Source organism: Acanthopagrus latus, chromosome 9, assembly GCF_904848185.1.
Source record: "Acanthopagrus latus isolate v.2019 chromosome 9, fAcaLat1.1, whole genome shotgun sequence".
NCBI classification, from domain to species: domain Eukaryota; kingdom Metazoa; phylum Chordata; class Actinopteri; order Spariformes; family Sparidae; genus Acanthopagrus; species Acanthopagrus latus.
The window spans coordinates 5638760-5654568 of record NC_051047.1 but is presented as its reverse complement, the minus strand read 5'-3'; the positions used below and the strand labels follow the sequence as shown (position 1 = coordinate 5654568).

Sequence of the window (15809 nt, the reverse complement as noted above, 5' to 3'; positions counted from 1 at the left end):
TGACATTATTACAGATTTTATTCAGTGTTAATACAAAAATTTAGTTATTAACCTTAAACTGTGAACAGAGAAAAGCGAGGCCCTGTTATTAGTTTATTGCTTGTCTTTTAAATACAGCACTCAGCAAGTAACTGTTCATGTCACAAAATCCTTAAGAAAGTGGAACATGCTAAAGCTACATTACAGAAAAAGGTCTCATTCTTTAAACACTTCTCAGAGGCAAAGATGAGCTACGAGGCAAATCTGAATACCAAAAGACAACACACACATGCAACATTTTTTTTTTACGACATTCATAATGTTGGAAGATCATTGGATTAGCGAAGTAACTGATAAAGTTTGACTAGACTGCATTAAGTCAGTGAGCAGTAGAGTGATAGTCTGTGTATTAACTCCCAAATGTGGTTCTTTGGCTCTCCAGACAGAGACTTAACTCTGATCATTAAACAAGCTGGTGAGAATGTGAAACAGACTTCACGTTGGTACCCGCGGACAACTTTGTAATGTTATTTAGTGTCTTTTGAGAAGATCTCTTTAGAAGCCACACACTTGCACTAAGTCATGTGACCACGGAGCTCCTCGTCTGACATTAATGTTGTTCACACACAGCGGCTCCTCATGCCTGAAACAGAAACACACAAAAATGTCATTTAAACGTTTAACTTTGTCTTTAAAGTGGAGAAGTAAAATCTTGTAAAACAGATGAGACACCATTGGACAAAACAGCTCAAGAGAAAATAGAACTGGACGTGGCTCACGTGGAACCTCTAGATCATGTATTGTTTTGCCTTTTTAAGATGATTATTTTGGCATTATAGTATTTAAATATTGATAAAAGTGAACAGAAACAGAAAGGGAAGCGAGAGGATAACATGTGACAAAGGTCGCATCTGGAGTCGGACTGGGGATGTTGCAATCATTAAGGGATGCATGTTATCCAGCCATCAGGGTTCACCCTTTGTCATGTTTTTTATTAACAACAGTTAAGGTCTCTCTCCTCATTTACTTTCATCTTTCTTCCTTCAGCTATCACATAAAGATTAAAAAAAAATAAAATAAATAAATGGTGGCACTTTCCGAATAATCGCAGACATTTCTATGTTGCCATTTCTTGTTCTTTTTCGCTGGCATTCAATCCACTTCAATATAATACCCTGGAAAATATCAATATGTTTGATACCACAGGGAAAAATCCAAATCCACAAATCCATCCATCCGCCTTTTGTAGGGTTGGGTTACAGGGGCAGTATGTTTAGAAGGGTATTCCATATGTCCTTCTCCCAGGCAACCCTTTCCAGCTCCTCATGAGGGATCCTGAGGCAATCCTGGGCCAGATCAGATACATACTGTACATAATCATAATAACTCCAGCAGGTTCTGGGTCTGCCCTGGGATCTCCTCCCAGTTGGTCGTGCTCGAAAAACCACCAAATGCCCTGGAAAGCATCTTGACCAGACACCTGAACAACCTCACCTGCCTCCTTTCGAGGCAAAGGAGCAATGGTTCTCCTCTGAGCTCCCGCCGGATGTCCAAGCTCCTTACCCTTTCTCTAAGGTTTGGTCACTCCCAACAGTTCTTGAACATCGGTGAGAGTTGGAACATAGATGGACCAGTAAATGTAAGTCAAAACCTTTGCCTTCCGGCTCAACTCCCTCTTCACGACGACAGTTGTAACCTAAGCTAAACTGCTGACACCATCTTAACCACCCGTCCGTGTCACACTCCACAATGCTTGTGTAGAGTGCTAAGTGTTGAGCACAACACAACTTCTGACCATAGTCAAAGTATTTTCCTCTCAACTGAACCTCTACTGTCTGAGATTTCTCAAGTTTGAACTTGGAACTGTCACCAACCTCAGAGTCAGCATGTCGAAGTCGATTTACTTCTTCTTCGTCATCTTTTGCCTCGCAAAATATCTGAAAACTCCTGCTGTTGTCTTTGAGGCTCTGCTCTGCCATCTTTAATGAGCCCCAACACACCAAAACTAAACGGAACGACAAAGAGGAGGCAGGCATATGTGCTAAAGAGAGCCAGAAAGTGCAGCTGCTGTATTGATTCTAGGGATGTAATGACATAATTTCGTGATTAAAATTTTTTTGTAGTAATAATTGTGTTGTATTTAAGCCACGATGACATCTACCAATACATAATTTTGGCTCATGGCTCTAACAAGGGAAATCATTATGAATGCATTCTACTATTGGTCCTTGCCATTATATTGTTCTATTTGAGCAGCAGGTGGTGCAGCCATACGGCTCTTGAGGACTTGTTCTCATAAGACCTCCCCTACTCCGTCTCTGATTGGTCAGCATTCTATACTTGGCTCAAATTTTTGAGCCGCACAGTAGCTCCAGTAGAGCTAATGTTGCGCTAATGCGTAGGGATGCGGAGGTTTGGCGGTCTGTTAAGTTTGGTTTTTATCGAAAGTAAACCTCTTTCAGCAGCTGGGCCTCGCGCTGTATTTCACTGCTTGCAGATCACCTGTTGCCAAGTTGCGCTAATGCGTAGGGATACAGAGGTTCTATAGTTGAGAAAATGGAGTGCCAAAAGAAAGGCAGGTCTGACGGCGATGTAAAGCGGTGTGAATTTTCTCTATACAATGTACACTTGAACTGTTACAGATTTTTTTAGATGAGCCTTGTTTTAGGTGGTTTATTTCACTTTTTCTCTGGACCCTGTTCACTGCAGTACAAAGCTGAACGTCTGGGATGGAGCATCTCTCTGCTTCTCCAAACTGAGGCTGCACTGATTGGTGATTACGGTAGGGAAGAGGTCGAATATAGATATGTACTTTATATGACCAGACTTCAAAAAACACGAACTATCCCTTTAAATTAGTTAGAGGACAGATTGAGGATTTTTATGTGGACATTTTCAGATATTTATTTGCCTGTCAAATTCCATTGAGAAATGTGGTTAATCATGGCGTGTTCCATAAAGGAGTTAACTACAGTCCTTTAAGTTCAGCTCTATAGGTCATAAGGGTTTGATATGCAAAACCTTTTTTAGTGCAGTAACCCTTTAAACATTTTCCAGTTGAACCTGTGTGTCAGCACTGCAGACAAGAACCAAACTGACAGACTATTTCTGATCAACTACTTGTATACTCCATCAGCAGAAACAGGCCTGGAAACAGTTTGGTTTCCTGAACCTGTAAATGACCTACAGTATACAGGAGGACAACATCTAGACAGAGTGAGCTTAAACAGAACAGTACATGTGTCCAGGTGGTCCTATAGGTGCTGTACCTGAGTGAGGGGAATTCGGAGAGACACACAGACTTGACGTGGATGTCTCCTTGTCTGTAGAAGCGAGCTCCGGTGTTCCTCAGCTCGATGGTGTTGATCTCACACAGAGCCAGAGGGAACGGCAACACCGTCCTGTACACTGTCGTATCTGTCTGACTGCATGACACACACATATACACACACAGCATGCATGTAAATAAGGTGTCATACCCACAGAGGAGCAGGCAGACAGAAACTCTTTCAGATAATCAACATTCATCACAGAGGACAGTTATCGCTCTCTGTGTTTATTACTCAGAATTTATTGAAACAGACTGACGGCTACACCTCCTGCTCTCACGCTTTTTGAATCAACAATGTGGAACATTAACTTGGAGTTCCAGTTTTGCCTCAGTTTTATGTTACAATTTTCTTGTGTTCATACAAACTAAAAAAACTAAACTGCACCAACACTCATATTCAAGTAAGAAAAGGGGAGGATAAAGTGCCCTTGTCAACGCAAGTGAAAGCGCGCATGGGCTCGTGTCCTCTCTCAGTGTTTCTGTAGTACCACACTATCCTGCACCTGGCCGGGCTTTTACACTGACATGTACAGTTCCTCTCTTCTCAAAATAGAAGCTGTCTGCTCAGCTGTTTCTGGGAGACAAAAAAGAATTACTAGTTTTGGGATGAGGACACTGCACTGGAGTGTGATCAGCGCTGATTAAATGGAGTCTGTGAGAATCCTTGCCCACTGATGTTCTCTCCACTTCGTAATATGATGTAATAATGAATGTTAATGGACATTAACTTGGTCTTTATTCTCCAAGTAGTTGTATTGTATTCCTCTGGACTGCTTTACAACGACATACTGCATCCTGATTGCACAGATGAATTAACAATTGCTCAATTATCAGTTCATCTGGAAAATGAATTAATCAGTTAGTAATTAGCTCTAGAATGCACGAAAAATGGTGGCACGTGCCTCAAATTACAGCTGCCTCATAACTGTTGAGCTAGGGTCAATGAATGTTCAAATGAATGTTCTTTTGAAAAGTGACTTAAATGACGAACTGGTCGTTTTTAATAGTTGCTAATAATTTCCTGTTGATGTAATTAATCTAATGTTTCAAACTAAAGGAAATCAAAGTACCAAAGCAGTTGACAATGTGTTATGTGGTACATCTGGACGCCTCTGCAAAAGTGAGAATTTAATGAGACTGTAACATTAGAGACGTGGCACCTACAGTCTGAGCCGCTGCTCTTTTCCAAGGCTCCCCGTCCTCAGTGTCACCTCCACCTCGGCACTCTTATCCAGGCGAGAGACCTCCAGCTTCAGCAGGATGTGGTGGGCTGAGCACAGGAGCAACAGTGGGAAACATGTATTTAGTGCTTACCTACATCTACCTACAACATATACAAACATTTTTTTTTTTTTTTTTTTGTGAATGTCACTTGGCTGTCTTGAAACAAAATCAGTAACATTTAGAGAAGACAAAAATCAGTGTTTGAATAATTTAACACAAACATCAACATGAATGCACCATGTCTAACTGAAGTTGTAATTTAGTGATTATTAAATGTTGCTTTTCATGATCAAAACAGTAAAATCTTGTCTCTGTTCTCAAGGGATGGGCCTCTGAGACACAGCGAAGAGAGGAAAACTTGAGATCCTGACGGTCAAACTTCTGTATAAATCTAAATTGGAAAAAAGATTAATTGCAATGAAAGTTGCCACAGAGTGGAACAGCATAAAAGCTATGGTGTGCCTCCAGCAGAGCAGTCCTCACTGCTGTGGAGGTCACACTGACTTTGCTAATGCTAATAATAAAGGTCCTACAAATATGACCAGCATGACTTTACAGAATGTTTCTGGGGGACTTTTATGCAACTAAATTAATTTACATTTAGTCAGCCCTTACTGTAGTCAGAAACAATTAAAGTAATCTGCGAGAGTCCTCAGATCACTTTTTTGGTTGTAGCATTTATGAATCCATTATTTAGATTTTCCATGACATTAATGAAAATTGCCGCCTTTTCTTTTCCTTTTGTCCCTATCGACAAAAATTAATAAAATCCCTGAATCATGAGAATCATCTGAGAATATAGTCGAGATATTGCAAGAATTAAGTCGTAATTTCAGGCTATGGTTGGTCCATATGTTATTTTAAGGGGAAATATTGGAAGCACTAAAATGAGGAAGCGTTCAATTATTTGTGAAACCCGTGCCAAAATATAACTTGCAAGACAATCCACGCTGTCTTGTGATATTCTCTAAAATAACATAAAGACTGTTACATCTGCCTCAGCCGCTCCTTCTATATCCAGGGTCATTTCCCCAGTCTCTCTCCCTGTCCTCGTGTGTGTGTGTGTGTGTGTGTGTGTGTGTGTGTGTGTGTGTGTGTGTGTGTGTGTGTGTGTGTGTGTGTGAGTGCTTCAGGTGTGCTGGAGTCAGAGCAGAGCGGTAACCACCAGCTGCACCCAATCCTGCAGCCAGCCTGCCTTCGTATGCTCAGCCCTGCCACTTCCATCCTGCCAGACCGTAGCTAGTGTTGAGTCAGTATACTGCGCATCCAGCCTTGGTACTTTGTTCCTTGTTCTTTTTGTAACAGGATGGAAGTGGCAGGGCTGAGCATACGAAGGCAGGCTGGCTGCAGGATTGGGTGCAGCTGGTGGTTACCGCTCTGCTCTGACTCCAGCACACCTGAAGCACTCACACACACACACACACACACACACACACACACACACACACACACACACACACACACACACACACACCCTGACACTCACCGCAAAAAGGTGGCGAAGAGGAAGTGAGAAGGAACAGCTTCTGCTCTTTGGGAAGTGGAGACATGGATATCCCACAGTTTTCTGATAATCCTGAAAACACACACAAAGTGAGTGAGGGTCACACTTGGCCTACGTCACACATCAAAACGGCTCCGTGTACATTAACTGTGTCGCTGTATCTGCATGCGTCAGTGTATCAGGGGCTGAAATGATAAGAAGCTGCCAAAAGCTGTGGTGTGACGAGAGCAGGCCTGCTGCATGAGTGCAGCCAGACGCCACGACTGCTGGTGACACTGACACTCAACAGAGAACCAAACAAGACGCACAATATATATACACGCCAGTATTGTGTATAGTGTTGTGTATTGTGAAGGATGTTAGGTGGGGATTAGGTCATTGGATTGAATCAGTTATTGGGACATTATGCGGGTTCAGTGCATCAAATTGCTCAGTTTTAAATCTAATCTGGTCTCGCTCTGGTTTACGGCAATAATCAATATGGACACACCTTTTAACTCCAACACAACCATGTTTTATTCCAGTGTAGTAGGTCAGTATGAACAGATGACTCTTATCCACGCATGATATTACAAGTTTCAAGTTGCTCTAAAACTGAACCACGCTCGGTGGTGAAGGTTCAGCCTGGAGGGGGAGGGCTGCAGGTGGCAGATGTCTCTGATGTTGTGACGCTGTGAGGGCACAAGAACAATGTGACTACAGCCAGTAAACTGTTGTGACCAAGTAAGGAGAGGTTGAAGAGCACTCTGAATGAAATCATTGTCGGCCACAGATAATGTGTCATCTGATAGTTCTACAAACTGCCTCTACTACTACCATACCACTGATAGTGAAAGCTGTGATACAGGAAATTATTCATCAGGATCGTTGATTGTATAACTTTTCAACACAATCCCGCAAACCAAGTTTTTTTTTATTTAAAGTCCTCCTCCAGACATTCAACTTTGAATGACTGGAGGAGGACTGGAGGAGGACAGACATCGCTCGAAGTGTAAAATACCTCTGTGCTCATTATAAATCTGGTTTTAAGAGGCGGGGCTACTTGCATGATTGTGACATCACAGACGGTTTGTAAGCCAATCCTGATCCAATATTCAGCGTACATAACTGTGTTTTGGAAACTTGAAGCCTCCACTGAACATACAATTTTTGATGAACATAAACATTTGAATAATGGCTATTAAATTGAAGTATGATTTCCAAAATCTAATCAAATAAGTCAAAAGAGATCTCTTGTTCAAATTACAGGTTTCTAAATTCAAATCAGAGTGACACGCTTAATTTTGGTAGCTGTGTTTGATAGTTGTATATATTGGGATCATTATCAATGATCTATTAAAATGTAAGCACTACCTAATTTTGTAGAGGTGGAGCCAAATTTAACAATTTTATTTTTTACTACTTCGATTGTTCTTGATTGGCTATTTCTGTGTAATCCTTTTAGTTTTTCTTAATGTCCGCCACTGGGTCAAATACCAACTTGTCGAAGTCGGATGAGTCATAATATTATTTATTTATTAATTATTGGGCTCGGGTTAGGGTTATTTCTGAGGGTGAACTGAAGAGTCTCACAGTCTGAGGGAAGAAGCTGTAGTCTCGTGTCACGGCACTGAAACTAAATTTTCTTTCCCCATCACGAGCTTTTGTCCACAGAGGTGGTCAGAAACAGCAACACCAACAAAAATTAAGTTCCTTGTAGTAGCTTTGAAAAAAAAAGGAACAGAAAATTAAATATTTAAATAATACCCAAGTACCTTAATACCTTTAGTACCTTTAAATTTTACACACAGTTTGTGCATATATATGCTTTCCATTACTAACCAATAGACGTTTATGCTATACACTGTTTTAATGATTTCAGGAGCACTGATAGCAGGACTGTAAATAGCGGTGGTACAAAAAAATGAGCAGCAGTATTAGCAGTGCAGCGAGAGCAATGAAGACAGCAGTAGCCAACAACAGACACATATGCTACAGCTGACAGTATGGACAGTCAGCAGGAACACTGTAGCTGCAGTAAGCCTGGCATGTGAACTCTTGTCTCTATAAAGCCCAACACATGGAATCACTTTCCTCATGTTAAGACCGACAGAACTACATCATTAAAACACATCAGGTGGACTCCAGGTGTGTCTTACCTATAGTTGGACACCGCCCCTTGAAGACGTCACAGTTGACGCACTGTCCTTTCAGGAAGTCCTCATAGCTGAAGCACGGGATCCCCACTAAGGGGCACGTGCCATTCAGCGCACTCATGTACACGTGCAGCGCCCTCATGTGGTCGCAGATCACATAGCCATACACTGGGAAGTAAATGAGAACTGACAGCACACAAACACTAAGGGAGCCACATGTCTGCAGACTGTCATTGCGAAAATGATAGTTATTTTAAAATCTGCAGTGATGTGAAGCTGGGTTAAATATGTTTGTGTATGTAATTAACATGTTATGCATGACTTCTCGATGAAAACAGCACAACAGCCAAAGTAACAAACATAAAAAAAACCCAAACAAAACAGCTGCCCCCTGCTGTTAGCCCCCAGCTTTAAGCTTTCAGTGAGCGCCGAACTTACTTGAGGCAAACCTGGAGCGGGCACACCCCGTCTGGTCCTTTCCTCCGTTCAGAAAGAAGTCCACATGACCGACAGGGATGGAGATGCCAAAGTCTGTTATGGAGGAAAAACTCATTAGTCCTGTCAGCGTTCGATCTCTGCGGCGGAGCTTTTCACTCCTCACAAACAACGAGCTGAAAGGCAAAACAAATGATTATAGATTTTAGACAGAAAACTACATGTCCCTAAATCAGGTCTGTTTTAGTGCTGTGTTCATCCACCATTACATGCCTCCCCTACAACCACACTACAACCCATAAGACAGCGGGCACTCGTTTGACTACAGTGGCGCACTGTCCTCAGAGTATGTGTATAACAGAAACAGATCATAGCAGGACTGTAGAAATAAGTTCAAAAGAGCCCACAATTTAGGATACTTGCACATTTTATATTTTTTTTCCTTGTCTTTCTTGAGTTGGCTGCTTTAACGACATCGTAATACGCCGACCTGGGTGAGCGAGGGGAGCAGACAAACGTGTACTGCTGAGGTATGTTAACGTCTTGTTCTGCTCTCCTGAGAAAACCACTGGATTTTAGCTGTGACACGCTTAATCATAGCACATGTAGAGAAGTGTTCAGAAGACTGACTCCGCAAACGGTCACTGAAAAGTCTGCTAACGTTAGACCTCATATGCTAACGCTTGTACCAGAAAGTTAATCTGTAACACAGTCGGCTGAAAACACGCTTTCTTGTTAACCTCTGTCATGTAAATAGTCCCTCTGCCACTAGTATTCGAGTGGAAACAGTAAGCATCATTTTAAGGCTGTATGGTAAGTTCAGGTTGTCTCACAGTCAGAGTCTGTGTGGATGGCGTCGACAAACTGAGCGTCAGAGGGGTCCAGCCGGTCGTAGGTGTCGGCTCCTTTAAACATGGGCCCCGCAGGGTCAAGGCCTGGATGACAAGGAGAAGGATGGAACGATGGAAATCACATCACTGGAAGATAGCCATTCAGAAGCATCATTTCCTTGAGTAATCAGTATGTTGTAGCCTTTAAATAGACAGTGATTTGTTAAAGTTCAGTGGTTTTGTGTTTTAAAGGTCAAATGAACACACGTCATGTACACACAAGGACAGTTACTGTATATAGTATGTTTATCTTTATTCTAATAGTTTTTTCATTATATTATTCAAATTGTTATTTAATTCTCTCCAATATGTCTCTATTATTGACCGTATTTTTTGAGACTTACTCTTGTGCTGCTACTTATTTCCCTCTGTACTGCTGTGTTACCTGCACATTTCTCCTAAGGGGATCAATAAAGGAACATCTTAATCTTAAATGTGTGGGATTCAGGGAGATCAATTGGCACAAATATGTGATATCCAGAATTGTGTTTTCATTTGTGTATAATCCCTACAAAGCATGGAAAGTCAATGAGCATGTGATGCCACTATATTGTAAAATCATTTCTTCTCATAACATGGTAACATTAGCAGCATCTTCATTTGAGGAGCCTGGTGTTTAGTCTAGTTATCTGTTGTGAAAGTGTCTTTTTTTCTTTTTAGAAAAGAGCAACAATTGGGATGCACAGCAGCAGCAAGAGAAGTAAATGTGAAAAAGAAAATACTCTTTGTCGTTTCCTGTTACTTCCTCTTCATTTACTGTAACTAATCTTAATGAGACAGTGATGGGAACGCAAACATAAGTGCATTCAGGGATGTTTGGTATTTCTCAAAACTTTGAAGGACCTGAACTTTCTAGTGTTGAAAAAGAGCTGTACTGACCTCTGCTAGCAAGCAAAATGAACCGTTTTTTAGAGCTGGCAATAGTTTAGTCAAATTGATTCATATCGTATTTATTTGTGATCTCCCCAGCAGTAAATATTTATTACTGCCATTTATTTGATCTGTGAGAGACTTGTGTTTTTGGGTGAGTGACCAGATTCCAGTCAGCAGCTTTGGCTCCACTGTGTTGTAGTGTCAGCCAAACTTGCACCAGCCTCCCCTCTCAGACAAAAAGACCCGACATAAACAAGTGAACAGTGGCGTATTGTGTCGGGTGGTGTGTTGTGGAGACGAGAGGACTGGGCCTCTCCACGCAGCTTCAGAGTGGCTCTTATCAAAGTGCCGTTGTCCTTTGAAGAGCCCAGCTAATCTTCCAAGGTCACACTGAAACACATCCAGGCTGTGAGAGACTCCTGAACTGTGGACACCTTCAACATCTGCCTCTTTCGTAACAGCTGCTGGCACCCTTTGATTTTTCACAGTATGGCCATATTGTGCTAATGGTTTTGGTATTTATCCAGTAAAGCTGTGCACAGATGTAGCAGGACTTAGATCCGTTCAGCAAAACTTTGAATTACCTTTTTTTAAAAATCTTTTTTTGGTCAAAGTAAGACGTCATGACACTTCACCTTTACATTGCAACACAATGATCAGTCCTCAGAAAAGACTCATGTACTCATCTGGACGTGGTCTGGACTCACCTGTGATTCTTCCTATCTTTCCCTCGAAAAGAGTCCCCACGAAACCTGCGACATGTGCCCCGAGACTGATCCCGATGAAGTGGAAGGACTCTAGTTTGCATCCGTGTTTCTGTTGGACAAGAATATGGCAACCTTCACTAATCTTTATTTTCTAATTCATACTGTTTAGTCTGGTAACCAGACAGCTTCCGTTAAACTAATACTGTAGACACAATAACCCTTAAACACACAGTTTGTAACTTCTGCCACTAGTTGCTTCTTAATCGAAACAGTGAAAACAAAAGATGTAGCTTGATGATGTTCCCCGGCAGCGCGGGATCATGGGAGCTGTTTTCTTCGTTGTTAAACGAACATCTTATCTGATTAAATCTGACGTGTCTCAGGTCAAAATCCTTACAGACGCTGTATGTTTCTATACGTTCTATTCACTTGATCTTAATCAAGCTGCAGATTTTCCTTTCTCACTCTGTCATGTATCATCTGGGCCATGTCAGCCTCAACAAAGGCTGCTTTTAGACACAATGCTGTGTTATTTTTGCAAGCACGCTGCCTTTTTCATACTGTGGGGTTCATACACGCCGCCGCTGGTTGGGTGTTGTTCAGCACTGACACAGCAGGTCTGTTGTGATAACTGTTCACACTGTTCTGAGGAAATGTGAGAAAACCACAAGAAATGGGGGAACACAATTTTCCAATTGAATGCGCCCCTAACGTTTCTACTGAAGCAATAGCGAAAGACAATCAAATGAAATGGACCGTTAGTTTGATAAAACTCATGGATTTGGGGATTTGAACATTGTTAGAAACATTTGGGATAATGTAAGTACACAACTGAATGAGACAGTCATCACAGGTCTGGTCGTTTTTTTTTAGACATTTTGATGCAAACAAGTTATTACTGTTGTTTTTAAGTGATACAAGCTTGATCTCTTTACTTACTTCATTCATTGGAACATTTTTATATTAGAGTATACTCATTCTGAATGCCACCTAGTACCATGTGACTACTGCGTGTAGGTTTAATATATATTTTCACATGTCTCTTGATATATAGATAAAACTTCCTTTCTGCTCTGCAGTCAACACCCCTTGAGATTAAATGATGAATGTCAGGTAACAGCTCACCTGCAGCTGGTTGATGAGGACAGAGATCTGCACAGCCACTTCTTTGTAGTTCTCCACCACCAGGTTGTAGGCGAAGGAGGCACCGTACACCCAGTCCACCACCAAAACGTTCACATCCTGCACCCTGAGCAGGGCCCGGGCCAGCTGCTTCACCCAGGATGGCTTGCTGCCAATGGCCCTGTAGGGGTCGAGCGGAGAAGGGTCAAGTCAGGGATGGTGGGAGGGTGGAAACAAAGCAGGGGATGTGGGAGAAGTGGGAGAATGTACAGCAACAACATCATCAAATGAAAAAGCCCTGAAAAAACTAATACAATGAGCGTTTATCTATTTCCAATACAAATCTGAGAGTTAAGGTTGAAGGGATGTGTAAAAACCAGAAAAGGATCTGTGTGAAAAACTTACACTATAACTCTAATGTTGTTGGTTTAACTTACACATTATTTTCCCTGCTGATGCTTTGGCGTTTATGGTCACTGTGTGGACACCTACAATATGTCTTGTTTTTTTTTAAATTTTTTGAGATTGTTCATCTATATTTTGTTCATCGTTCATATACTTGATGGAAGACATTTTTATAGATGGATGATATCTTGATTTATGTGTTATCTGTAAATATCTAAGCCATTAGCCCGGATGAAGATTATTTGCTGTCTTTTTTGCCAATATCTGTCTTGTCCACTGTATATGGCTCAGTAGTGGCCCAATGTTTCCTCATATCTCTCATTTCTTCAAAGCTACAAAGCGCGTTTTTTTCCAAACTTAAATAAATACTACTAAATCTGAACTTAGCAAGTAATGAACACAATTTAAGACTGTATTTATTTACTACAGATTTTACGGAGTACAGCTGAAGCTGTAAGAAGAATGCTTTCACTTTGTGGGACTTTCCAAAAAAACAACTCGCAGCTTAATTTAGGTTTTAGGACTTTTGGGCTGGGGTTACGTAAGTATGTTTTAAAACTTGGTTTCAAAGTATTTCTCTCTAACATCAAATATTTATGATTAGATAAGCTGCAATTAAAGTTCCCCTCACAAACTGAGCTAACCTGCGTGTCTGTGTGGGTGTGGTTTGCTTAAATCTGACTGAGAGCGACTAAACAACACGTCAGCTGACTCTGAATCCTGATTGGTGGATGAGCCCCACTCACTTCAAACCAGTTAGAATCACACAAACAAAAACACAAATATAGAAATCTGTCTAGAGACATGATAGGACTGATTCTTGGAGGCCTCTGGCGGTCTTCTCCTCACCTGTACCCGTGGATGATGACCTTGGTGGGCAGGGACGTGTTGAGGTACGAGGGCTGCTGTGTGTCAGTCAGAGTCTGCTGTGTGAACATTTGTGCACAGTCCATGTTCCTCCTGGTCAGCAGCAGGTACTGGACCTGCACCTTGACTCTCTGCTGCTGGTACTCCAGCCAGGTGGTGTTGTTCAGGTCAGCACACTCATCTCTCTGCCTCTCCTCTACACCTGGTCCGTTACAGGGAAATAATGTTGCACTAACTGGGCCTAAACACAGTGAGTGCTGGTCTCATGCATCACATCACACACCACCTGATGCTGAATTCAAATAATCTGGAATAATGTTCTACTATCTCTGATAATGCACAATACTTATGTATCTGATATCACCGTGTTGATGTTGTTCCTAGACATCATTATCAATGCTCTCCCTGGTTCATCTGTGGGGCTGATCTGCATCTGGAGGAATTAAGTATAGGAATCTCACTGAGGAGACATGGGTGTGTGTCCTGTTAGGAGCATATTGTCAGTCTGCTATTTTTACACTAAGTTCACTCATTATTTTTTCATTTTCTTCCCCCAAGTTTTCTGTTGGTGTTTGGTTAGGTTTAGGCAACAAATCTACCAGGTTAGGTGTAAGAAAAGATGCTTTGGGTTTAATTAGACACTTTCACAATGTAAATCAGGTGTAGGAAAGAAAAACTTCTCCTATGTGTGTATATTTCCATTAATCTTCCCCAGTTGCAATGAAGATCCATGGAGCAACATATATTATGATGTATGGGAAGGGCACAAACACTGCGAGATCAGATTTTTCATAAAGTGTCACTATGTTCATATGGAAACAAAAGAATGTATTCTCATCAGTAATACTGTGACATGATGTCTCATGGTTTGACCGTAAAGGTGCTATTTGTAAGAAAAGTTGATTTTTGAGTCTCTTTCCCAAAATGTCAAATACTGATGGATTTGGGATTGTAGGACAGACCAGCTGCAATCCCAGAGAGTCAGTTTTTGACAAGTTGGGCATTACACTCATAATTCTATTTTTCTTACAAATAGAACCTTTAATCATTAATAATAAGTATTTTGTCATTTTTAATACAAACTCAATTCTATAGTTTTATATAACTTTAATTACTAGTTACTTTAATTGCATGCTGAATCAGAGCCAAGGCACCAAAGCAGCGCATTTGTAAAATTATATATAATTATATATATATTTTTAAAATAATCTGTAAAATGCAGAATATCAGATATGATAATCTGTCGCGCCAATAAACTGTTGTCCCATGGTATACAGAATATTCATACATGCATGCATACTATATGTATAATTTACTTTGGGTAATTAAATACTTTTTATATCAGACACTAAAAGACTTTCACTCCAGTACTATTCATACTTTCACTTTTACTATAGTAATATAACAATAACTTGACTTTAAGTCTGACTTTTGGGTTCTCTTTACAACACAGGTACTAATGTGTTGTTAAGTCATCATCGTATCACTGTGTTTTGAAAAGACTTTTGCACACGTTCCTAACAAAGATAAGTACATTTCTTCTGATTCAATCGAGCATGCTGGCATATTTGTTTGGAACTACTGCACAAAAAATACCAGTGAAATGATGCAGAATGAGCAGGCCACTTACCCACCACCAGAGATGTGATGCAGACTGTCAAAACACTGAGGAGGACCGTTTTGTGTTCCCAAGGCATTTCTGTAGTAACAGAGCGCTGAATGGGGAGAGAGACTGCCCGGGAGCTTGAGCTGATGCTTAACTGTGCTCAGCTGCTCTGTTTAGCCCCAGATTGTTAGACGGAGATCAGCTTTTAGCTTCAGAAAATCCCGGCTCTGTGCGGTGCTGTAACTCTGGCACGACTACTTTAACTGGCAAACAGTGGTCATGAAGCAAGGCAGGAATCCGCATAAGGCCATCCAGAGGGTTTCATAAACAAACGTTTCTAATGATCCCAGAAGAGTTTGCTATGGTTGTTTTCTTGTAAAGCTCCACTTTAAGCCTGAGCAGATCCACAACGAGCTGTTCTCTTGTCCTTTTACTCAGTCATCACATTTGTGAGTGGGGGATTTTTTTTTCCAGACTGGGTTCCCACTGAGCCGTCAAGTGGTTGAAGCTCTTAGCTTGGCGGTGAATCCATGACCTCATTGGTATTCAATGGCTGTGTTTGTTTTAAATGCTGGACTCTGGCCTGGCTGCCCACTGGCTTGTGTGTTGGTGTGTGGCTGTCCACAGTTGTGCGTATGTTTGCGAGGAGAGCTAACCCTGTTGTCTCTGAGAAAATCAATTATCCGCATCAATGTTTCACCATTACATAAACAATACCCTTTGTAAATATG

At 41.2% G+C, this 15809-nt stretch overlaps 1 protein-coding gene across 2 annotated transcripts; it reads right to left on the bottom strand.

Moving 5' to 3' along the window:
- On the bottom strand, window positions 1-15621 carry pla1a (phospholipase A1 member A). Of its 2 annotated transcripts, none has more exons than XM_037110596.1 (11): window positions 15103-15621; window positions 13455-13674; window positions 12204-12381; window positions 11079-11187; window positions 9442-9543; window positions 8612-8704; window positions 8177-8359; window positions 6021-6110; window positions 4475-4580; window positions 3249-3404; window positions 1-622 (listed from the first exon to the last, which is right to left on the bottom strand). In XM_037110596.1, the coding sequence occupies exons 1-11, from the start codon at window positions 15167-15169 to the stop codon at window positions 535-537; spliced, it is 1392 nt and encodes a 463-aa protein (XP_036966491.1). In that variant the 5' UTR covers window positions 15170-15621; the 3' UTR covers window positions 1-534. The 2 variants fall into 2 exon arrangements, with proteins under 2 accessions (XP_036966491.1, XP_036966492.1); XM_037110597.1 differs by having other exon boundaries at window positions 81-622; window positions 8177-8341; window positions 15103-15619.
- Window positions 15622-15809: the final 188 nt, after the last annotated feature.